This window comes from Stegodyphus dumicola, chromosome 1 (assembly GCF_044657685.1).
Source record: "Stegodyphus dumicola isolate Sdum_Otavi_A_Nest chromosome 1, ASM4465768v1".
Classification (NCBI taxonomy): Eukaryota; Metazoa; Arthropoda; class Arachnida; order Araneae; family Eresidae; genus Stegodyphus; species Stegodyphus dumicola.
The window spans coordinates 197,345,416-197,370,046 of record NC_140768.1 but is presented as its reverse complement, the minus strand read 5'-3'; the positions used below and the strand labels follow the sequence as shown (position 1 = coordinate 197,370,046).

The window sequence follows — 24,631 nt, the reverse complement described above, 5'->3', positions numbered from 1 at the left end:
AAAATCTGAAAAGCCTTCAGATTTCTTTTTTCGTTTCTTTTTTGTTTTTTAATTTTTCACTCCTCGTTACAATAAGCTGCTTCAGCATTAATCGTCCACGTTGCCTGGCGAATTGCAATGACAACTGCTACCAGTTTTGTACATGAAAATCTTCAATTTTGTTTTGGAAAATAGGAAAACGTTTGCCATATTGCTTTCATAGTGATGCACCATTGTAATGTAGCACCTTTAATATGATAGATTTAAACGCGAATATACCAAAAATAATTATTTTTACTTTATTTTGTTTTTGACATTATAAGCGTCTTTTTATCAATCTTTCTATCTGAGGATCATATAGCGTTCGAATTATATAACATGCAACTTTGGTATTATTACTTATGCTCGCGGCCTGGCATAGTGCTTTGAAAATATAAACGGTATTATAAAGTGAGATATTTTGAAAATGCTATATCTCCTTTTTAATTATTTTTATTTTGACTTTACTTTTATCAATAGATTTAATTTATATTTTAATGTATCAAACTGATAACTTTTATAAGCCCTTAAAATATGAAAACACGAGTGTAGTTTATGGAAGACGTTTCTGGGATCCCGTTTAGGAAAAAGAGTTACATACATACCACATAGGCGTACGTCATTCAAGGTCAACCCTGCCGATCAAATAAGATAGTTGAACACATTAGCGCTTCATCCCAAACCTACCTAATAATTTAAATATGCTTATGCACAAAAGCTCAACCCTTCAATCATCATCACGATATCTTGCGGTCCTCTCTTGTGACTTCTTATTGCGTATCTCCTTGCAGAACCACGCCTAAGAAAACAACATAGTCATGGGCCCCAGGGCACCTCTTCAACTGAACTAGACAACGCCATACCTATTGCACAATATTCCAGCATAACAAAGGAACTTGGAATTAGCTCTTCAAAAGTTTAAAATGTGCTATGATCATATACGTACGCTACACTTTGGTCGGGTTGATCTTGAAAGACGCACTCTTTTGTAACGCTTTTTTAATAAGCGAGGCCAATACCGTACATTACATATTCGGTTCTTTTATGTAATCTGTACCTCATTCATGGGCCGATTGGCTGATCTGACTGAAGCAGTCACTTTTCAAAAAGATGCCACAAGTTTTTTCAAGTTGGCCAACACAAAATTCGTCACAACAAAAGAGTTCAGATTAAGACTTTTAGAAGCCTTAAGCCCTTAAAAACGTTTTGGTGCCCCACATACATTTACGCCAGTTTTTCTCTCTCGATCTTAGTTTAGCTGGCTCGGATATTTCGTGGTAAAACTAGCAATAAAAGAGATTTTGGTGCTTCCTTTTCCCGAGTTCCTAAGTAACTTTTTGTGTTGCCCCTTTTCCTTGAGCCCCTAAACACATGCTTATTTTGGTTAATGTTTAATGCAGTTCTGGTGCTTCAACACGAAGACTCTAAGGTACATGGCACCCTTAGGAAATTAAGCTCTATCAAGAAGAATGCAATCTTCATTAAGATGTTGGGATGGCCGTGTGAAGTCTTATCAAGGGGAATAGTCACCGATTACCATAAAGTTGCCGGCGTTTTTATGGCGGAGTGTAGTTGTGAAACCGTCTGGAGAGTAAAATTCCCTACTTTAATGCTATTGAATAACGGCTTAGATCTAATATTACTGGTGAATTTCCGGTGAGTTTACGATGATAGGGTTAAGTACATTTACCATCAATTTATGCTTTTTTTTTTTTTTCTTTTTTTTCTGAAAAGTGGGTTGCTATTGAATATTTTTCTTGCAGTGGGTTTATTGGTATCTGCTGCATTAATCCTACAGTTAGAATTAACGTTTGTCCATTTTTAAACTATTCATGGTGACTAGGCACGAAGCAGAGCGGTTTATATGTCTTTTCGCCCAATTTTCATATCCCTTATCATTTGCACAGGAGTGTCTTTTCTGGATTTTCCCCTCTGTGCTTCTAATCTGAGCCCTATTTTCATTTAGTTAACGTTAAATTAATTTAGTGAATTTAATAAAGGTTATTATTATTATTATTGTATATTTTTCTGTGTCACAGCGGTCCGTTTCGGAATGATTGTACTTTTCAGATATTGTTAGGTGTCACGCAAAGGATTAATCTGTACCATGGTAGATAATATGGATGAATCACTCATACCGATACTAAGTTGCGACAATAAACCACGGAGATCCCGATTAAAATAAATGAAAAAGGAAAAATCTTTAAAAAAATTACTAAGCAACGAAATTTTATTAGAAAATTATTTGGATGTTGTGAGCTACTACATTCATTTAGAAGCCTAAGCGCTGAAATGTTAATTTTTTTATTTAGTTTCATGTCATAGTTTTGCATATGCATTTTTCAAACTTGATTTTGTGCAACGTACTACAGCTGAAAAATAATTTTTAACATAAATATTTTAATACCTCGAACATAACAATTTTAATCTTAATTTAAAAATTTATTTATTTATTTATTTATATAGTATATATAGTTTTAGATAATAAGCAGTAACAAAAAAGCTAATTAATTCCTTATAATTATAGTTAAATAAATACAATAATATCATTAGATTCATAAATTAAACTTCCACGTACATAGAACAATGCTTATTTTTCATGCAATAATGTGACATCATTTTTCACACGCATCATCTCTCTTTCTTATTTCAAATGGGATTAATGAAGATTAACATTCCGGGAATGGGTATTTTAAATACTTAATAGAGGGGGGAAATGAGCCATTTCATTAGTAAAGGACAATATTTTGAATACGTCAATTTAGTCGCTCATTGAAAAAGAAAAATCATTTTACTAGATAATTACTCTGTCTAAAACTCTTATTAATGAAAGCAATAATATCTTTAAAATTATCGCTTTAGAAACATTTGAATTTATGCATGAAAATTAATCTCTTAACGAAAAGATTTCGGCTGATAGTTCTCGTGTTTCAACAAAATCAAAAACCAGTCTTCTTTAAAGGTAGGCAGCCTAATAAAAAATATAATACTTGAATTAAAATTCAGTCTTAAATTAAATAGCGGATCACATTCGCTTTCGTCTTCTAAACTATTAGGGTACTATCCCTTTATCCCTGAAATATGTGTGGGAAAATTTTTGTCCTTTCAGGCAATGCTAAGTAATATCTAGAAAAAGAGACGACAAAATTTCGATCCTGAAGTCATTGGACGATTTTTGGTAGCTCACGTAAAAATATTTTCCTTTCAGCTGGTATTAAAAACCGATTTAATAAATGCATGATTATATAATAAATTCAAATCATAGATGAATAACGCTGTAAATTGCCTGAAAACTAAAACTATTCGGCTGCATACGGAATAATCCAAACTGAAATGGAAAACTATTCATTCAGCTGCATAACAGAAAATTCGCCAGAATCATTACTGGCTTGCCTCTAAGCCCACAGCTTAAACTGCGGAAATTTGAATGTTTGCCTCAACAGAAAGTTATTTCTTTGGCATTTTCAAAGCATTCGTCATTATAATAGAATATGTAAATTTGTAAAAGTGATTTGGGAGAAAAAGTGTCAGAAGGAAAGATAATCATCAATGAGAGGTCCAGCTGTTACTCATTTATGGGGGGGGGGATTTTTGGTCGAAACGTCGTTGAGAGAAAAAACGTATACTTCGGCCATGCTATGGCCACCGGTATCTGGGAAAATTTCTCATAGCTCCATGAGCCCTTACCCTCATTCCTATTTTCATCAATGTTTAGGCCGTTGCAAGCAACCGCCAAACATGATGTACTAAAGAGTTCGCTATATTTTTAGTGACAATTTTAAGGTTAAAAATTAAAAAACAATAAAATAAAAATCTTCAAATTGTATAATACAGGTAAATGTTCATAAAGAGATGCATTATCCGTTTCGTTATCACTGGTTAAATCAAAAAAGAAATGTAATGGAATTTTATCCGCATGCCAGAAATTCGAAATCCCATCTGGATCATTTATTGTTCCTTTTAGGCCAAGTAAAATTAACTTGGTATTTTTTTTATTTTAATTAATTTTTTCCTTAACTTGAGTAATATAAAAATATAATACAGTGAAAATACATATTTTAAGAAGTTAATTAATTTTTATGAAAGTATATGACAAACAGTAAAATTGGTTTAAATGTTCAGCAAACTTATAACTCGTAAATAATTAATTAAGATACACAAGCCTATCATTTTTTCGTATTTTATTTAGCCTATCATTTTATTGCTTATGTATATCATCGGGAGTTTCTGCTCGATTGTGCGTGCTACTTCTCCAAAAATACACAAAACAGTTGTGATAATGTTATGCAAGTCTCGTCTCGATCCATGCAACGAATATTTGTCTTTTCAGGTTGCTGAGTAAATATAGTCGGTTATTTTCTGTTATACTATTGACGAAAACAAATAAAAAGAAACCATTACCTAATATCGCTAAAAGTGTAAATTGTACAAATAATTGCAGTTCCTTAATTCAAAATTTTTGTTTAAAATAAGTGAAGGTGAACGAAAAGCAAATTTCCAGAAATGGCGTTGCACGTGCCGCACGAAATAAAGATTGTACGATCGTTCGGATTTTTCACATATCGAAATAGAATTTTTCTGTGAATTCGGACATTCGGAGTTCTGTAATATTTAACTATCACTTCTTATGTTAAATGTCTGATTATCGCTTGCTGAGAAAGAATGATGCCAAAGTTTTCTCCTACATCTAAATGTAATTTACTTTTAGAATAACTTTAGGTTTTATAGAAAAGTTCTGTATTTCGAAGGAAGCTAAAAAGCAGTAAACTTCTGCGGAGATCAAAGTGCTTCGGAGATCCTCATATTGGAACAGTAAATTAAGTGCAAAGTGCATTTGCATTTGACCTAGTAAATACAAAGTGCATTTGACCTAGTAAATACAAAGTGCATTTGACTTAGTAAATACAAAGTGCATTTGACCTAGTAATTATTTAATCGTCATTTAATCTGCATGTTCTCTTTACTTTTAAGGTTATAAAAGAAAAGAAAGAATCTATGCTGAATCACCTTGTAAAAAATGAAGAGCCTGAAAATGTCCCAGACAGTTACCAGGGTAAAAAGAGGAAAGCGTTCATGGACCTGCTTCTGGACCTGCATATCTCTGAACAGCAATTAGATGAACAGGACATTAGGGAAGAAGTGGACACATTTATGTTTGAGGTAAGATTGCATAAAATAAGATGTTCCTAAATTATTCAAGCAACAACGAACAAAAGTTTCTTCATTTCAAAAAGTGTTTCACAAAGGGGTTATTCATGCCAGATTATTCATTGTCACGCCAGGTTATTCAGTGTACGTTATTCTGTTAATTGTATAATAGACGCGAACATGGACGCAATGGTGGGTAGGTACCGTTAATGTGCCACAGCGAATCGTATTCGACCATGTGACTGTTTTTAATGAGAAAACAGTATCATCAGTTCAAAACATTCTTATGTGACTGTTCGCCAATTCATCACAAGAACAGGCCGTCCAACTTCAATCTATTCGGATAACGGTAAAGATTTTACTGGCACATACAACGCCTTAAAATCCATTGACTGGAATAATATAAAAAATTTCGCGAGTAAGAAAAATTTCAGGGAAATTCGGCCTTCCATCTTCCCCTTGGTGAGAGGATATTGGTAGAGGTTAGTAGGAATACTGATGAACGTTCTCAAAAAAGTACTCGGAAAAGCATGTTTAAGTTGTCGAATCATTTAGACGTTTTCAATATCAGGAGACTGGAGAAATCCACAACACCCTTGCCCGGATTCGAACTTGGGAAATCCCGAATACGCGTTGAGTGTGCTGCCAGTCACACAACGAAGGCATGTGGAAAGTAGAGAGAAACTGCCGTATATACTCCTCCCTTTTAAAGAGCAACTTGGAATGACGGGATCCAATCGCCAAATTCTGGTAGAGACGAATTATCATCCACCACCTTTCATTATCATCCGACACTGTACCAAAAAGTACAGTGTCGTTTTCAAAATATCTTGAATAACTGGAAGCATAGACCTGAAGATATCCGTAAAAGGGCATCACTATAGAGTCATTTAGAATTTTTTGATGTCAAGACAGTGAAAAATCCACAACGCCCTAGCTGGGATTCGAACTTTGGACCTCCCGAATATGCGTCGAGTGTGCTTCCAGTTACACCACGAAGGCTCATGCAGAAAGAAGGGAGAAATTACTTTATAAAGTGAAGAGGAATTTGTCACCGTATTATGTGACGCAGAAAGCCTGATAAATTCCAGACTTCTTACTTATTTATCAAAGAATGCTGCGGACATAGTAGCATTCTCTATGAAAGATGGTGAAAAGAGAACCATTTGCATTTTGGCAAAAGTTGTAAAGACAGACGGATGAATTTGTGCAGTAAAGGTGAAGACACATTTTGGTACCTTCGTGAGACCTGTTCAAAAGCTTTGTCCATTAGAAGTCAACATATTCGATACCTGTAACATTCGCGAACGAATTCCTGAAGGACAAAAAAATTCGTACAATTTCTCATTCTCGTTGTGGACGAACTCTTCCTCAGAGACACGGACCTTAAGATTTTTAGCAGGTTAACAAAAGGGTATATTTTTATAACAAAAGTACATCTATTCAAGATAACAAAATATAAAATTAAAGAAAGAAAGTACACCTCAAACAAAAGTGCCATCTGGCTGCAGAAGATCCGAATCTATTTTCAAATAAGGAGCAGGCCTGGGATAATATACATAAGTAAGAATTTTTACTTTTGTATAAAATCCGTAACGTCACTTTGGAGATTTCTTTAGTTGTCAGTTAGGCGGAGTGACAAAAAGGGAATATCATAATCCCTTACTTAACAACTGTTACAGTAGTTTATAAAGGTATTTTTCCCGCCTTCTCAGCGTGCCTTCGTGGTGTAGTGGTTCTGCACGCTGGCCCGATATTCCAGAGGTCCGCGGTTTGATTCCCGGCGAAGGCATTGCTCAGTTTACATCTTGCCTGCTTCTAAAAGTGCCTAATGTCTCACCCCCGAACTAAAAGGGTGTTGGATGAGGATTCTCCACATCCAGGATTTGGCGATTGGGTCTCCTAAAGACCCCAGTCGCCCTTTAAAAGGGGGAGTATATAAGGTATTTCTAACGCCTTTCTAGAGTGCCTTCGTGGTGTAGTGGTTCTGCATGCTGGGCCGGTATTCCGGAGGTCCGTGGTTCGATTCCCGGCGAAGGCGGTTGCTCATTTTTCAATCTCTCTTGCTTCCAAAAAAATCCTTATGCCTCTACAAGGTCATCAACATACGCAAACTTCGCTCTCACGTACGCAAACTCCATCAACATACGCAAACTTCCGTCTCAAAAATGTAAAAGATAATCATCTAAATCTTTCTTTCGCATTCCTCAAAGTCTACTGATGTTAAAGACAATTATGCTTTTGCATTGGGGCGAAAAATGCTCTATAAATGCAGATATAAATTATTGTGTAAACTACGAAAAATAATGGAAGAGAAATGGAGCAAAATGCTACAGTTAATTATTACTTGTCGCGGAACTCAAGATATACATTTAAATCTAGTAAAAATGCCATCGCACAGAACACTTAAGGTTAACACATAAGAATTACCACTTTTATTTAAACCATTAATTCTAATGCAAGCATATTCGTTCTAAAAGTGCATAAACAACAGCTGAAGTGCTTAATACGCTCCTATTATCATCATACGCCTTACATTGTCACATTTACGCGTGTGTAGCCTTTACTTTCTTACGCTAATTTTTTTATCAAAATTAGGTGACAGGTAATGCATAATTTTAAGGTAATATAAAATTTTAACTCGTTTTATTATCTTTATTTATCTTAAGACTGTAAAAACTGTAATCAAAGCCTTCATTTGAAACTGACAACCATTGCATTCTTCTACACTCGCCGTCACTAACAGCGCCGTTAGAGTCTTGACTCTCAGTTCGCTATTTGCAATTTAAGCTAGTTCAAACTTCGCTATGTAACTCATTCTCCTTCGAACTATGCTTTGCCATTGAGACGGGGTGTGGGTCCCCTATGGGCCTTTGGTTCGTTGAACTGCCCGGGGTGGATCCGGCGTTGGGCTTGGTCTCTCTGTGCGCGGCTCTCGTGTGGCCTCTTTGGCTGCTCTAGATCTTGGGGGGCGCGGTGCTGAACTGATTCATCCTATGGTAAAGGTACAGTGCTCGCGTCTTCCGTCAATGCAATGCAATGCAATGCTTAGCCATTGAGAAGGCACTCAACAGTAAATATTTATCATCAATTCATCGATTTGTCTGGATATTGTGATGTTGTCATTTTTTTTAGATCTGTGTCTCTAATTTCGTCCTTGGGGGAATTCTAAAATTTTTCCCTGAAGTGAGATGATGAATTGACGACGAATTGGGAGCGTAATGAGATGGGTCATGTTGAGAAAAATAAAAAGACGACGCTTAAATAAATGCCAGTAAATATGAAATCTGATAGCTAAAACTCGGTCGTACCTAAAATACTAACTACAGTACGCATGAAAAGAGTAAATGTGTAAATATGACTATTGTACTACAAACACAGTAGTGCAGTGAACCCTCTTTGTGATGCCCACCTACGATTCCAGTAGATTTTGTTCTTCTGTGAAGGTCGTCGCCGTAGAAAGGTGATCTTTAATACCTATATTTATGTTCTCAAAAATATTGCTAAGTCGCATACTGGTATGGGTTTTGCCACGTTTGTTAACTTTGTCAAATATTCGTAAAGACAATATTGCAAATGAAAGATTATTTACTATGTCAAATGAATAGTGCCTTCAACATGAAAATTCCGGTTAATTACGAAATACAGTAAATTGAAATACTGTCTTTTCTTTTCTCCCGCAGGGTCACGACACGACAGCCATGGGTATCATTTTCGCTTTGTACTGTATTGGCTTGTATCCAGAAGTGCAGAAGAAAGTGACGGACGAATTAGATGAAATTTTCGGTGATGATGTCGAGCGTTCGGTTACACATGACGATGTCAGAAGAATGAAATACTTGGAGTGTACTCTCAAGGTAAATTGTTCAGCAATCTAGTATTTTAGACAGCATCATAAATCATAATCTGAGTTATCTGAGCCTCGATTAATAAAGTGAATCTACAAGCTTCTTAAAACACCTTATAAAAAACATAAGATCGAACAGGAATCGAACCCACATCTGCTTGACTTGTGGGCAGGTACTCTGTCAACTAAGTTAATCCGGAACACTTAACCATCTTAATGTGTACTGAAGCGTTGACATCTGAATAACTGACAGGCCATGTCTGTCCATGGGCAATATTTGAAAGATCAAATCAGAACCCATAGTTCGATCAGAAGGCAAGATCTTCTGATCCACGAACAGATGCTTTGCCAACTGAGTAATCCAGACCTGTTAAACAGGCTGCAAGTAATTTTGATTATCCGTAAGACTTATGCTTTTTATCCTTAGACTAATACACGTATTGTCGTAACCATTTTGTCAAAAATAGCGTAAAGAAACGCAGATAATCCACTCAGGTTTCTCATAAAAAATTTCAGTGATATCAAAATGGCACTTTTGCACTTGGAACAATAGGAATATATTTTTGGAAAATAATTTGATGGTAACATCACTGCAAATACGGGGACAAAGATTCAGACTATACTATAGATACGGAAAAAGAAAAAAAAACCTAGAAGACTGTTTTGAAAATGATCGATATAATAACATGCATTACAAAATAATTGTGTTCTTGTAATCCTTCAGGATCTTAATTTCAATATGAGACAGATCATTTGTATTTGAGGTATAACTTTAACAGTAGAGGCATTTCATCTCAAAGCATCTGTAATTATTATATGTATATGATACTTTATGCAACTTACAAACAAGCGTGAACTTGTTTTATCCTCTAAATTTCTTTCTATAAAGGGCAGTGAATAAAACATCGAGTAAAAGATGTGTGAAATCTATGGAGGAAAATGATCCGGTCAATTGCTAAGAAAGTCACAGTTCTGAGGAAAGTAATAAACTTCAGCTCATACATGGATCAGGAGAGAAAAGAAGTGGTTGCGGAGGATTGAGAAATGCACTCATCGAAGCAGAAACAGCGAACTGCAATGTGGTAGTTGATGAGGGAAGCATATTTGTCATTATTCTGTGGATCTTACATATTCAGAGAATTGCAGTCGGTATGTTTCTATATTAACGGGAATTCACAGAAGCGTACTGATTGTAGTCTTCTAAACATTTTCGAAGGATTGTAATCGGTACGTTTCTAAATATTTCATCTGATTCGCTTTTTAAACACTAATGGGGGAGCACTTTTACACTATAGGAGATAAATCAAAAGTCTAAAGCTTCGTCAGTTTGCAACACTTTCTTTTGATTTTTATCTGTAAATCATTAAATGCAAACAATAACAGCCATTCCTAGTATTAAAATACTGAATCTCTGCCAGTATAAAAATGATTGCAAACTTCCACTTTAGGAATCCCAAAGGATCTATCCGTCTGTCCCGTTAATAGGAAGGAAAATGGATGAAAATATCACTTATGGTAAGTAGAGGTTCACAAAAATACTTCTTATTTTGTTGGATTGTATTATTATGCTATATTTACTTTCATTTCCAAATTTCTAAAATAAAGAAAACTGAATTCATTCGTAAGCATGAGAGTCAGTTTTATGCATTAAAGTCTAAAAGCAAAGTATAATAGAACTCCAGTGAGATTTGAACTTCCGATGTTGAAAAATCCCTTTATTCAAATCGCTGGTTCTTTTTGCTAACAAAGTAAAATTAAACTTGATATTTATTTATTTACGTTTCCTATTTTTTTTCTTATTCATTTAAATATTAAAGAAATATTGTGCAGTATATATCACACTTCTTAAAAAATCAATTAAACTAATTTAGATGAATATGAACGACCTGTAGTTTGGCCTATAATACTAAGCCTAAAGCACTAAATAAAAGTCAGTTGCCTGACGTCCAAGCAAATCGAATGTCATGTCAAGAAAAGGAAGTAAAAAAAAGAGAGCAACTTCTGATGTCACTCCTGTAACACATATTTGTATATCAGCATTTATGATTATCCATTATTCGTGCAACCGCTTAACAATTCAGAAAGATCTTTCAGAAGGTTCGGAAAAAGTCTCATATGAAGATATAGCGAAATAAAGTTATCCAAAACTTCAAATCATTGGACACCTTACATTCTTTATTTGATTCTTTGATCTCTAATATATTTACCGTGACCGATATTCCAGTATTCATCCATCTTACACTGCTTATCTAAGTCCGAAATTATTTCTTTAATTCATTTTTTGCATTTGGACCAAAAATGGCACTTCATGAGCGTATTCATTACGACGTATAAATCAAAAAGAATTATACCTTTAATTAAACAAACGTTATCAATTAACGATTATTTAGAGAAAATGTGAACCAGTGAGCTGAGAATCATGATGCGGCGAATAAATAAGGGATTGCATACTAAATTTTTCAGCACAAAATTAGATTTTAAAGTCGAAATTAAATATAATGGGCAATCACATAGCGACTATCTTCCGTACACAACTCTCTCTGAAAATGACCAGTATTTCTGGGAAATAAATAATCATCAATACTGAACATCTCCTCTCTAAGGCGATCATTTACATAGAACACCTATGTAACATTTAGCGGTTAACTGAATTACGAGGTAGAGTTTACCCTGAGAGTGATTTGAAGAACATTTACGATTCATGTTAAGGCAGAAGTACTTCATATCCGGTTTTTCTTGAACTATTCCAGCTAGATATTATGCTGTGTGTGCTACTAATTGCGCTTATTTTCTTAATAAATTGTACATTTCTCCCTGTTTATCTGGAGTTACTATTTAAACAGTGATGTCCAACCAGTGGCTCTTGGGCGCTTTTGATAGACTCAAACTATCCCTTTACACTCGCAGATGCCAGCCAGCCACAATCATAGTATCGCCATGAGACAAAATCTGTGCTCTAATCTTAATGTAAACAATCTGATGGAGATACCACATGCCTTCCTTGTACGGCCTACTAAATTATACACATTTTTTGCTGCATTTCATTTAAACTTATTTCATCCAATTTCATTAGAGATATATTTCTCATTCGATTAATTCAGTTCTCACTTCGTCGCATGGCAAAAAAATTAAAATATATTCATTAAAAATTGTAAAATACAGAAAAATATAAAACACCAAACACAGCTAACAACAGTTAAAAAAACAATTTTTTAAAATTAAAATTAGAGTTTCTAGTCAAAAATAATCAATTCGGCCAGCGAGTAGTAAGACAGATTTTTCGATGCATAAAACTGAGTTTACTTTTGGTCCCTCTCGGCAAAAAGAACTTCTCACGGAACACAAAAACAAAATGCAAAATGACATTAGATACCTTCTTGATAATCAAAAAAAAAAAAAAAAAAATTGGAAATGCAGAAAAATCTTAATAATCTAAAATTTTATTTATTTCCATATATTATTTTTTAAGTTTCAGTATTTGTAAGAAATAAGTTTTTATTTTGTATTGCTATAAAAAAGATATTTAATTAACTTTAATAACAAAATACTTGAACATTTTTTATAAAATTTTATACCCGTTTTCCTCTAACCCTATTAATTATATGATGAGATGACCTGGTTTAATGCTATTTCATATAACGCTCTCCCTTGATGGAACATAATCCCCGCGTTAAGCGGAGTTTTACTGTATTTATTTATTAATTATTATTTTTTTACAATGGCATATTTGTTAAGAGCGATACATTTTTTAATCAAAATATTTAATCCTTCGTCATTAGCAGCTGCATAATTTTTAATGCAGAAGAAATGGAAATTGCCGCATTGAATCATTTTAACGAAACTGTTACCTTTAAAGAGGGAAGATATGAGGTTCAGTTGCCTTGGGTAACAGAAAGGGACTGTTTAAGTCAAAATTTCGATATTGCTAGACAGCGTTTAAACAGTACGACACACCGGTTGATACAAAAGGGCAAATTCGAGGATTACAAAAATGTTTTCACAGATTGGTTAAATGAAGGAATTATAGAAGAAGTTCCTGAACACGAAATGAATACTCAGTGTCACTACCACATAAAGGGGTATTCAAAGAAACTTCGACCACGAAATTGCGACCCGTTTTTGATGCTTCCTGTAAATCAATCAATTTTACTCTCCACTCCTGTAATTAAATTACAACTGTGGGAAACCTATGACTCACTCCCGGTCTCAGTGGGAGGAGCAGGTGAGAGGACCGAGTCGTTGCGTTCGTAAGTGGTATGGTATCCACGTAGACACTATCACTTATCCATCCTCCGTATCAGGCGGGAGGAGATGATAACCATTTGAATGATATTAATTTGGTCTTAGGTGCCGTAAGTAGTTTTATGCCAAATAGCTAGGTTAAGTGCGGGCGGAGAGCCTGAGGCTAAGTTTCCACCCGCTTTAACCACCCTACGATCTCATCTGACTGAATGATTTTGCTGGGGAGAGATGTATCGTTTTACTTTGGGATCTCAACCACGATTCTCTTAATTTTAATTAACTTTATTAAACTTAAATGAATACAAAGAAAAATAGAACAATATTTACATTATTTACTCAAAGTCTCATTACATGAGTCGAAGAAAAGTTGGAAAACATAGACTTCGATGTCCTGTAGCATTAATCATAGAGTAGACCTTGGACTTAACAGGAGTCGAACGATTGCTACAAAAACTCTATGAAATGGTGATGGGTGTCTTGATCCGTGACTTTCTTAATGATCTCTCTTATCCCTTTAATTCCTATTGGGTATTTTTCCAAGTGTTCTGTCTCTAAGGAGGAGAGTGAGAGGGCGGGAACAGACGTTTTCTATCTGGCGCTGTTAAAGGGCAGGTCTTTATGTAATGAGCTGCGTCCGCGAGGCTTCCGCTAGTGCCGCAGGCACATCTTACTTTCTTCTTGTGGAATCTTACTATGTAAGATGGGAAGTTACAGTGATTACTCAATGCTTGATTTTCGTAATAGTTGCTCTTTAGTCTTGTTGTTGAGACTTTAGGGAAAATTTTATATGTCATTCGACCTGTTGTTCCCTCGTCCCACCTTTCCTGCCATTGTAAAAGCGCTTCTTTGTGTAGTCTGTTCTTTGCTACTTCCTCTGAGAGACGAATGTGTACGTCTACTACTTCTTTGTCTGTCGCCTTCTTAGCCTCTTCATCCGCTCTTTCATTATCCAGCGTCCCTTGGTGAGCTTTGACCCAATTAAGGGACACTTTGTGCGTTGATATAAGCGTAATAATGATCTCTCTTAAACTTTGTATACATCTCTTTGAGATTTTGCCGCTGTTAAGGCTGTGTAATGTGCTCAGGCTATCCGTGAAGAATGCAACCCTGGTGGAGGAACTTGCGTTCTGTCCAGCCCAGAGCAGCGCGCTTCTGAGGGCGTGAACTTCTGCTTGAAAAACTGTTGCGTTGTTGTTTAGGCGTATCCTTTCTTTGTGTATTTCCTGACTGTCTTGGAAGATTACCCATGCGGCTCCCACTTTGTTGTGCATTTTGGAACCCTCTGTGAAGACCTCTATGTCTTTATTCGTTGGCGGGTCCTTTCCCCATTTAATTCTTTTTGCTTTGGCTGGATGATATTGTATTGTAGGGAGCCTATCCTCTATCTCATTATTCCAGATTATTGTGTCTCCCATACTTATGTTTTCTTTATAGTGAACCGCTCTATAAAATTGCGCCTCCATGTCTGCTTTGATATCCAGGGGGATTGTCCCGGCGAGTATTTGAAGCCCTGCCGTAGGGGACGTTGTATAAGCCTTTGTGATACACAAAAGGGCTATCCTTTGTATCTGATTTAATTTGGTCTTTACCCTTTCAGTGCCGGTGTACCAGATTGGGCACCCGTATAGTATCATTCTTTCTATTGCTCTTATATATAGCGATTTAAGGAGGTTCCCTTTGAGGTTCCATCTGTGTGAGACCATTCTATTCAGATTATTGATTAGTTTGAGTGTTTTGTCCTTTATTCCTGTCAGATGGGGAATCCATGTTAGTTTTTGGTCTAGGGTGAACCCTTAAGTATTTTAGGTGTTCACATCTTGGGATCGCTATGTTTTCCCATTTGATTCTTGGTGGGGACCTCAGTAATTTATTCCCTTTTGGAAATAGAATGAGCTTTGTTTTCTCAATACTGAAGTTTAGCTTATATGTGTTGCTCCATTCCTTTATTATACTGAGCGCTTTGTGCGCCTTTCTTTCTATTACTAGCCGGTTCCCTCCTGCTACGATTATTATAAAGTCATCGGCATATGCTTGTATGCTTACATGATCTTCAAATTCTAAATTTAGGGCGGTGTCTGCTATTAGATTCCATAAAATTGGTCCTAAATTGGACCCTTGGAGAGCTCCTTTGTAATACTTATGAGTCACGCAGACCCCGTCTCTATTATATATAGGATTTAGGATTTAGGAACGGGGAAGACGGGCACCACGCCTTTACCATTTGGTTAATTGGTTTAGCGCCGTCTCCCCACTACGTGATCCCAGTCGTTTATTGATATTAGCAAACAGATACATAATTTGAAATGAATACAAAATTTGCAATGATACATAATTGAAATGAATACATAATTTGCGATGATACACAGTTTGGAAGGTAAAAAAAAAAAAAAGCATATGAACAGTAGGAGAGTACGGAACAAACAAACAAGTCATCTGTAAAAATACTAGGCTCAAATATGCAATAGTTAAACAAAAACATAAACAAAGACAGAAAGTTGCATACAAAATAAAGAATTTGCGGAAAAAGCTATACTTGCTGACTGAAACTATCCATATTGTCAACAATAACTATAGTACCGACAGAACTATTTTACTGACTGAATGCGATATTTGCAGATCGACTAGAATTATTTACTGATAATGCTATACTTGCTGACTTAAGAATGAAACTAGCTAACATGAGACAAGAAACAATGATATTGAAATTGTGTACTAAATAAAAAGTAGACAGATTCTTACAACATGAGACAGATTTCAATGTAATTAGATTAACATGATGCCATCAAATAAACATTTACAATTTCTGTTATAGTACAAAGGCTCACTATACATTACAATACAACATACCAACATAATTTACTAATAATACTATACTGAATGAAGATACTTGTAAGCATGATACAATGATTAAGATAATGATTGTCTTATAGACAATCAACTTAATAAGAAAAGCATACTATCGATAGAAGAGTACAGTACAATCAAACCAACGTGAGAACTATGTAAAGGCATAGCTTAAATATATATATATATGTATATAAATAGATAAATAAAAATAAAAATAAAAATTTATAACAAACCTGAAAAGGTGATAGATGGAGTTCGATACACACAAACTAACGTGATGCAGTCAAACTTATATTTCATTTGTTATTAACAGTCTAGCTACAAAAAGCAGATAGTACATGGTTAATATATTTCCTGAAAACCATTTAGATTAAACTTGACATAGGTCAAGCCCAATGCTGGAGACTTTCTCCATTACGCAATTTAGTTTGCGGATCAGGTGTCTTTGCTTAACTAAGAGTTTGCAAAATGCCTGACGATTTTGCGTAGGAAATCGTATGTGTAGGCCTTCTGTCAGGGGACAATTGGATAAATAGTGCTCCGGAGAGCCGAGTTCACCACAACTCCAGACATTCGTATCACTTATGCCAAAGCGTGCGAAGAATTCAGGAAAAGGTCCATGCCCCGAAATGTAACGGGAAAGATGGGCATTGCCACAGCAGCGATCTGTCGACACATATGAAAGATGATAGAAAGTACGTCGACCGGTGAAGCTATTGTCCCATTCCTCTTGCCACTTACTAATTGCTCGAAAAGTTCGCTTGAGAAAAGAATGTGGCCAAGGAATGGATATATTCTCATCAGCATCACCAGAAGCCGCCTCCTTGGCATAGGCATCTGCAAGTTCGTTACCATATTCTCCCACATGCGCTTTAACCCAAACAATATGAATAGTGAAAGACGGAGAAGCACGTAAGTCCTGTTGAATGTCTTGTATAATTGGAGAGGAATGCTCAGGATTGCCAATGGCGTGGATGACAGAAAGGCTATCAGAATTGATTGTCGCTTGTGTTATATTCTGAGTCAGCAAGTAGCGGATAGCGCGTGCTATCGCCACTGCTTCCCCTTGAAAAACACTATTCTGCATAGATAAATGTCCCTTCCAGTGGGCTAGAGAAAGATTATCACGAAAAGCAACAAAAGTGCTTCCTACGTTATCATTTATCTTTGATCCATCAGTATATATCACGTGGCTTGAAGAATTATGAAACACTGATGGTGGAATATGGAGCCTAACTCCAACCCCATAGTCTGCTGGATGAATACTAAAAGGTTTCAGTTTTGCTTCATAGTCATCAGGCAAATAATGTTCTCCATCAAATGTGATAGGCCTGCGTAGTTGCACAAGTAACTGACGAACAGCCTCTTCCTCAGTTCTAATATGAAGAGGGAGTAGACCGGCTAGAACATTTAGTGAGTCCGAAGAAGTTGTAATATATGCCCGAGTTATACTCAGGGCAAAAGGGCGTTGGATGGTTGAAAGATGTTTGACTTTTCTCCCCTGCATGGGGAGTGCCCAAACAGCAGCGGCGTAAGTAACAATCTTTTCTGTGACAGTAGTATATAGAATTTTTTGGATATGGTGGTTTAATCCCCATCGATATCCCTGAAGATAACGAAGCTGTTTGGCAATCATCTGTGTTCGTTTTTTAATGGACAGAATATGTGGGATCCAGGTTAACTTATCATCAATGATAACTCCCAAATATTTGATTTCTCTAAGGATTTGCAACCTGTGGCTATTGAGGACAATTCTTGGTCGCCTGACCAAGGAACCTCCTTTCTTAGGTACAAGAAGTACCTTGGATTTGTTTTCAGCAATAATCAATTTCAGATCATCCCAATGCTGTTGAAAGAGTTGAAGAGACTCATTGCAATTTTGCTGTAAAACTTCGCGAGAATGTCCCCGGATAACAAGAGCCACATCATCGGCATACGCATATATATGCGTATGATCAGGCCAGGGAGCTTGAAGGATCTTATTAAAAGTGAGGTTCCAGAGTTGAGGACCTGCGCAAGAACCTTGCGGGCATCCTCTTGTCTGTACTTTTTCGATAATTCCCGCTGGATGTATGAAGATTGTTCCTTTTGTTCTCATGGATTTGCGTGACTAAGCTTCTTAGCGCATCTATTGTGCTTGTGTCTGGTGTGAACCCAAACTGCTTTGTGTTGAGTATTTTATTCTTAATTAGAAAGAATGTAAGCCTTTTTGCTAAGATCTTGTCTAGGATTTTGTCCCAGGCTGAAAGAAGGCAAATTGGCCGGTATGCTCCTAATGTCTCTCTGTCTTTACCCTCTTTATGGAAGAGAACTAAATTAGCTTTTTTCCATTGTTGGGGAAAATAGCCTCTTTTGAGGCATTCATTTAGTATTCTTACGAAGAACTCCTCATTTGTGAGAAATTTTTCTTCTACTATTTCCAATGATAAATCGTCTTTTCCCGGGGCTTTGCCCTTTTTGTGCTCTTTATTAATTGACGCACTTCTTCTATTGTGAAATCTGGGTCGTCTCCCGAAACGGGGGGAGTGTCTGCTTTATTTCTTATTGTTGTATGGATCTCGCTGTCCTCCTCCGCTCTATCCTGTGGGAAGTGATATTCTAAGATCGCCCTTATGGTGTCTTCTATGTTTGAAGTCCAGACTCCCGGACTTTTCTTTATTCTAGAGATCTTTAAGGGGGAGTATGCCTTGCCCTTGACTATGTCATAAAATGTTCCGAATGGGGAGCTTAGTCTTAGACTTTCCCAGAAGTTTTCCCACGAGTCTAGTTTTGCTTTGAAAATTTTCCTTCTGTAGAGTGCCGCCTCTTTGTTAAAGTCTTTCTTTCTATGTTTCCTTTCTTCCCCCCTTGAGTTCTGGAAATCTTTTCTTAACCGCCTTACTATTCTTCTCTGTTCTGTGAGGACTTGTGTCCACCACGTTTTACTTTGATATGCCCTTGGTGATGCTAGCCTATGTCCCTGTGTGTTTTTAAGGGAGGGCTTTAGGTATTTGAGATATGCTTCTCTTAATTGATGCATTATTAAGTTTATATTGCTATCTATGTCCTCTGTTTGAGAGATTGGGATATGTTCTTTGAATATCCTATGAAAGATTGTTCTTAATTTGAGCCAGTCGGTGTTTAGCATTTTCATCCTAAGTCCCTTTGGGGGTCTTTCTATTGTTAAGTTTATCTCAAAGTTGACCGCTTTGTGGTCACTTAATGTTTCTCTCTCATCTACTTCCCTTTTGCCTATGGAAAGGGTACTTGTGTTCCTGGCAAGTGTGATGTAAATCCAAGAATTGCCTCGGGCTCCTACAAAGGTTGGGGAGCTATCTGATTTATTTAATACTGTGGCATTAATTGAGGCTGAAAATTCGCCTACTTTTGTTCCCCTTGGGTCTGTTGGTCCTAGGCCTCATATTGTGCTTTTTGCGTTGAAGTCCCAGCAAATTATGGAGGGGAGTTCTTCTTTTTGTTGTATTATATGCGCTATTTGCACTAATATCTCGTCTATTTCGTTGTGGGGGGACAATAAACTGTTATTAATACAAAGGGGTTTGCCCCATCGATTTGTATTGCCACTATTTCTGGTGACGAAACTATCTCTAGGATAGAAAGTCCTGAGTCTTTAATTATGATGGCCGTCTTGGCTCCTTTGTCACTTTGGTAAATTTTATATTTTAATGGAAAACCGCAAATCTTGTCCTTTATGAGGAACGGTTCTTGCACACACGCGATTTTAAAATCATCACTATTTTCTAAATCTTGCCTTAGTTGTACGCTGGCACACCTTGAGTGCTGTAAGTTTAATTGAGTTATGAGAACTTTATCCATAATTTATTTTCTGTTTGATTAATTCAAGTTCCCTTTGTTTGCACGGACAATTCTTATCATAACTTGTATGATGAGTATTTAAATTTAAATTAAACTCTTGGTTAGCTTTTCGGCAGTTAGCGCACCTTTCTTTGCTATTGGGACATTCTTTTTTCATATGCCCTGTTTTGCTGCATTTTGTGCATCTCTGGGGTTCTTTACACGTTCTCTTGGTGTGGCCTAACCCTAGGCAGTTTACGCATTGGGTGACTTTGATAAATTCCCTTAAGTTCTTTCTAGTCCAATTTATATTAACTTTTCTAGTTTTCATAATCTTTTGAAAGGCTTGGGGGTCTAAGGAGAGAACCCAATTCGTCCCATATTTTCCCTTCATGTTAAATTTGATTTCTAAGTCTGATTCTTCTAACTCATAGTTTTAGGTCATTAAAATTTTCTTTAAGGAATCCCCGTCTATGTCTTCTTTTACGTTATATATTATGATCCGAGGATTAATCATTTTGGGCCTTTGAGGCTCCACTAAGTCCTTTAATTTCTCGTTCTCTTTAATCGCGTCTTCTAATATTTTTAAGTCATCTTCTTTGACTGTTTCTATGACCACACCTCCCTTTCTTATGTTTCTTACATTTTTTACTCCTATTTTTAATGAGTTAGGGTTTAAATTTTCCATTAATTTATCTTTAACTTCTGATGAGGTTGCCCCATCATCCTTAGGATAGACTAACATAACGTGTTCCTGTTTCTTTACAGATTTAGATCTGGATCTTTGTCCTTTACTTAAATTTTGATTATGCGATTTCTTTACTTTATCTGCATAAGTCTCTTTCTCCATTTTGGTATCAATTAAACCTGATATATAGTCCTCTACATTTTGAGTTTGCTCAAGTTGTCCTTCTAATTTAGCAATTTTAAGATTTTTCTTAGTTAGGACTTTCAAAATATTTACAAATTGTTCCTTTATTTCTTTGCTCACTCTCTTAGAGATTTTCTCTTTATTCAATAGCCCGTCTAGATTTTCTAGACAATTATGAGCTTCACTTAGGAAGTCTTCTGAACAAAAAGTGTCCTCACATGTCTGTGAATCACTACACTGTCTTTGAGCCGGGACCTTCCGGTTCCCTGGACAATTCGGTCTCTCTTGCCCGTGTTCTCCTGTAGCGGTCATAGCACTTTGTAATTGTTAGACGTGCTATGAGCATGTGGGGGATGTGAGCCCTACTCGGAAGCCACTGCGTGCACCGTTAGGGGTGCAACAAGTGCAGTGGTTGCTCTTCGCGGTGACCGGTACCCTGGGGTTCTCACCGATCACCAATCACTACTAAGCTGTGGAATTAGTTGGACCCTCTTGCGAGGGAGCCCCCAGACCACAACAAGGTCAATTCCACTGGAAAGCGATTTTAGCAAATAGATCACCCGTCGACGACGTTTAGACTCAGATAGTACTGGACGGCACCCGACGTTCTTTCTGAGATGCGTCAACAGGCTCAAGGACTTCAACGTTTCCGTATCAATCAAACTACTATAATCGCTTCGCCCTGGGGGATGCTTCCTGTAAAGACAAAAATTCGCGCTCACTTAATGATTGCCTAGAAAAGGGTCCAAATTTGCTGGAACAAATTATTCCTATAATTTTAAGATTTCGCAAAAATAGAATAGGAGTTATTTCAGACATAAGAAAGGCTTTTTTGCAAATGTCAGTAAATAAGAGTGATCGAGATTTCTTACGATTTTTATGGGGGAAAGACTTTGACAAGGAGGAACTTAGAGTTTTTAGACATAAACGCGTTGTTTTTGGATTGAATTGCAGTCCCTTTTTATTGGCTGTTGTATTAAGTCATCACATTGATCTAATTTCGTCTAAATATCCTGAAACAGCGAAACATTTTAAATAATCATTCTACGTAGATAATTGCATTGCATCTGTTTCTGATGAAGAGACACTTACGCGATTCATCGAGGAATCGAAACAGATATTAGATTCTGCGTCATTCGATCTGAGAGGGTGGGAGCACACTTCTCTCTTGAAATCTGAAGGCAGTATAGAACCTACTCCTGTATTGGGAATTTTGTGGGATAAGAAAGATGATAGCATTTTCTGTGAGGTGAAGACTGCTACTTACAAACCAGTGAATCTTATTAGAAGAAATATATTGTCTGCGGTACATCGCATTTTCGACCACATGGGTTTTCTCTGCTTTATAACGCTAACACCTAAACTACTCATACAAAAGACATGGTTGTTAAAAATTGGTTGGTATACAAATATACCCGAAGACCCGAAGACTTAGGAAAAGAGTTCTATTCGTGGATTGATGATTTGTCACTTTTATCCAGTGTTAGAATTTCAAGGGCTTTAGATATAAATGGAAATGAAAGTCTTAGTCTTCATATGTTCTGTGACAAAAGTAAACAAGCCTATGGATGTGTGATTTATTTAAGAAAGAAAACAAGAGAAAATGGATCGGTGTATTTTCTTCTAGCTAAAAGTAGAGTGAATCCATTAAGAAAAATAACCATAAATCGTCTAGAATTATTATCCTGCTGTATAGGAGTCAGATTAGCAGCTCTTTACAAACACTCAAATTAGACAACGTTCCTAGAAACTATTGGACAGATTCTAGTACTGCACTTTCTTGGATCCAAAGAGATGACCATTGGGCGCCATTTGTCGCAAATAGAGTGAAAGAGATACAAAAATTGTCATCGGAATCTGAATGGCTTCACATTCCAGGAAATTCGAATCCAGCAGATATACCATCACGAGAGTGTTCGATGAAGAGTTTTGTGAAAACTCGCTGGTGGCAAGGGCCAGAATGGCTTATGAAGAACGATGAAGAGTGGCCAACTAGTGAAGTGATTACTAACGAAGAAGAAATTATGAAAGAAAAGCGAAAGAACATTATTTTGACTTTGGTTAATATCACCCCTGAAAAATGGTATCTGATTTACTTTTCAAGTTACTTTAAAATTGTGAGAATGATTTCTTGGATTCTAAGATTCATAAATAATTGTAGACATAGAGGAAGAAATTATGGCAAAATCCTGAGTTTTGAAGAATTGGACATTGCTGAAAAGAAATTAGTGAAGATCGTTCAACAAGAAGCATTTTCTAGTGAAGAACAGTTGAAGGGACATTTTACTTTCAAAGATGAAGAAGGGATTATAAGATTGAAAAAAGATTTTGAGAAGACATGATGATGAAAACTTCCGATGCCCCATTGTACTTCCATCCAAACATGAATTAGTAGAAAGAATGATACGAGACTACAATTTACAACTTTTAGATGCTGGTACTCAAGTTCTTTTGACCAATATTCGTCAAAAATTTTGGATAATAAAAGGAAGAAAAACAGTACAAGGAGTCATATCGAAGTGCGTTCAGTACAAGAGACACTCGGCGAAAGCTCTTGATACAGTGCCTTGTCCTCTCCCAGAAGATCGAGTCAGAGATGCTTATGCATTTGAGGTGACAGGTATTGATGTAGCAGGACCACTTTATTTAAAAGAAAATAGAAAAGCTTGGATCTTGCTTTTTACTTGTGGAGTTTATCGCGCAGTTCATTAAGAATTAATTGAAAGCTTATCGACTAATGGATTTTTTCTCGGATTTACAAGATTCATAGCACGAAGAGGACGGCCTAGAGTAGTATACAGCGATAATGGCACAAATTTTGTAGGGGCAAGGAATTCGCTCCGATCTGTTGACTGGAACCAAATTATCAAAAGTTCTTCGATAATGATAATTCAGTGGAAGTTAAATCCACCAACCGCTGCATGGTGAGGCGGCTGGTGGGAGAGACTGGTTCAGATGATCAAGAAATTATTGAGAAGAGTCCTGGGAAAAGCATTACTTTCATATGAAGAAATGTCAACTATCCTATGTAATGCAGAAGCAAATATCAACTCCAGAGCATTAACATACGAGTCAGAAGATTCCACCGATTTATGTGCACTCACTCCATCTATGTTTATTCAGGATGTGCGAACTAAAGGTGTTCCGGATTTGGACACTTTGGATAAAATCAACTTATCGAAAAGAGGGCGATACCACCAAAAGTTACGTATGTAATTTCGTAAGAGATTTAGAGATGAATATCTTGGTATGTTAGTATATCGACCAAAGACTGTACCTTCGCGAACCATCAAGAAATCATCAAGATTCAAATACTGCACTTACTTGGATCCAAAGAGATGACCATTGGGCGCCATTTGTCGCAAATAGTGTTTGTAGAGGACGATAAAAGGAAAAGAAAAGACTGGCCTATGGGTCGTGTGATCGAAACATACCCAGGAAAAGACAACAACATCATAGTGGTGAAAGTAAAAACATCTAATGGTGAACTGTTAAGACCAGTTCAAAGAGTATTTCCAATGGAGATAGACAATAAAGAATCTATCTTCGAGCTTAAAACTACTGAATCATCCACATCTCCGAGAAATACTGGTAAAAGGAATGATTTAGTAATTGATACCAAAGACTGTGAACTTTAAAATCGTGATAAAAACATTCAGTTTAGTAGATATGGCAGAAAAATTGTTAAACCAAAGAACTAGTTAGTTTAATTTTGTTTTCAGTACCACTATTATTTGTTTTTTTATTCCTTTCTTTGAATTTAAATTTTGTATACAATTTGATTTTCCAGTTTAGTGAATTAATCTCTTTACTAGTATTTTTCAGAAAACAATTTTTTGCCTGTTGTTTAAAGAATGTAAGTT

At 36.3% G+C, this 24,631-nt stretch overlaps 1 protein-coding gene across 1 annotated transcript in view; it reads left to right on the top strand.

Annotated features, from left to right (window-relative positions):
- The window catches only part of LOC118188460 (cytochrome P450 4c3-like), a 105,767-nt gene that overhangs the window by 62,705 nt on the left and 18,431 nt on the right, over positions 1–24,631 (top strand). Inside the window, exons 7-9 of the mRNA XM_035358891.2 lie at positions 4,990–5,178; positions 8,850–9,023; positions 10,462–10,528. Of these exons, the coding sequence (XP_035214782.2) occupies positions 4,990–5,178; positions 8,850–9,023; positions 10,462–10,528 (430 nt within the window). The remainder of the gene's footprint in view (positions 1–4,989; positions 5,179–8,849; positions 9,024–10,461; positions 10,529–24,631) is intronic.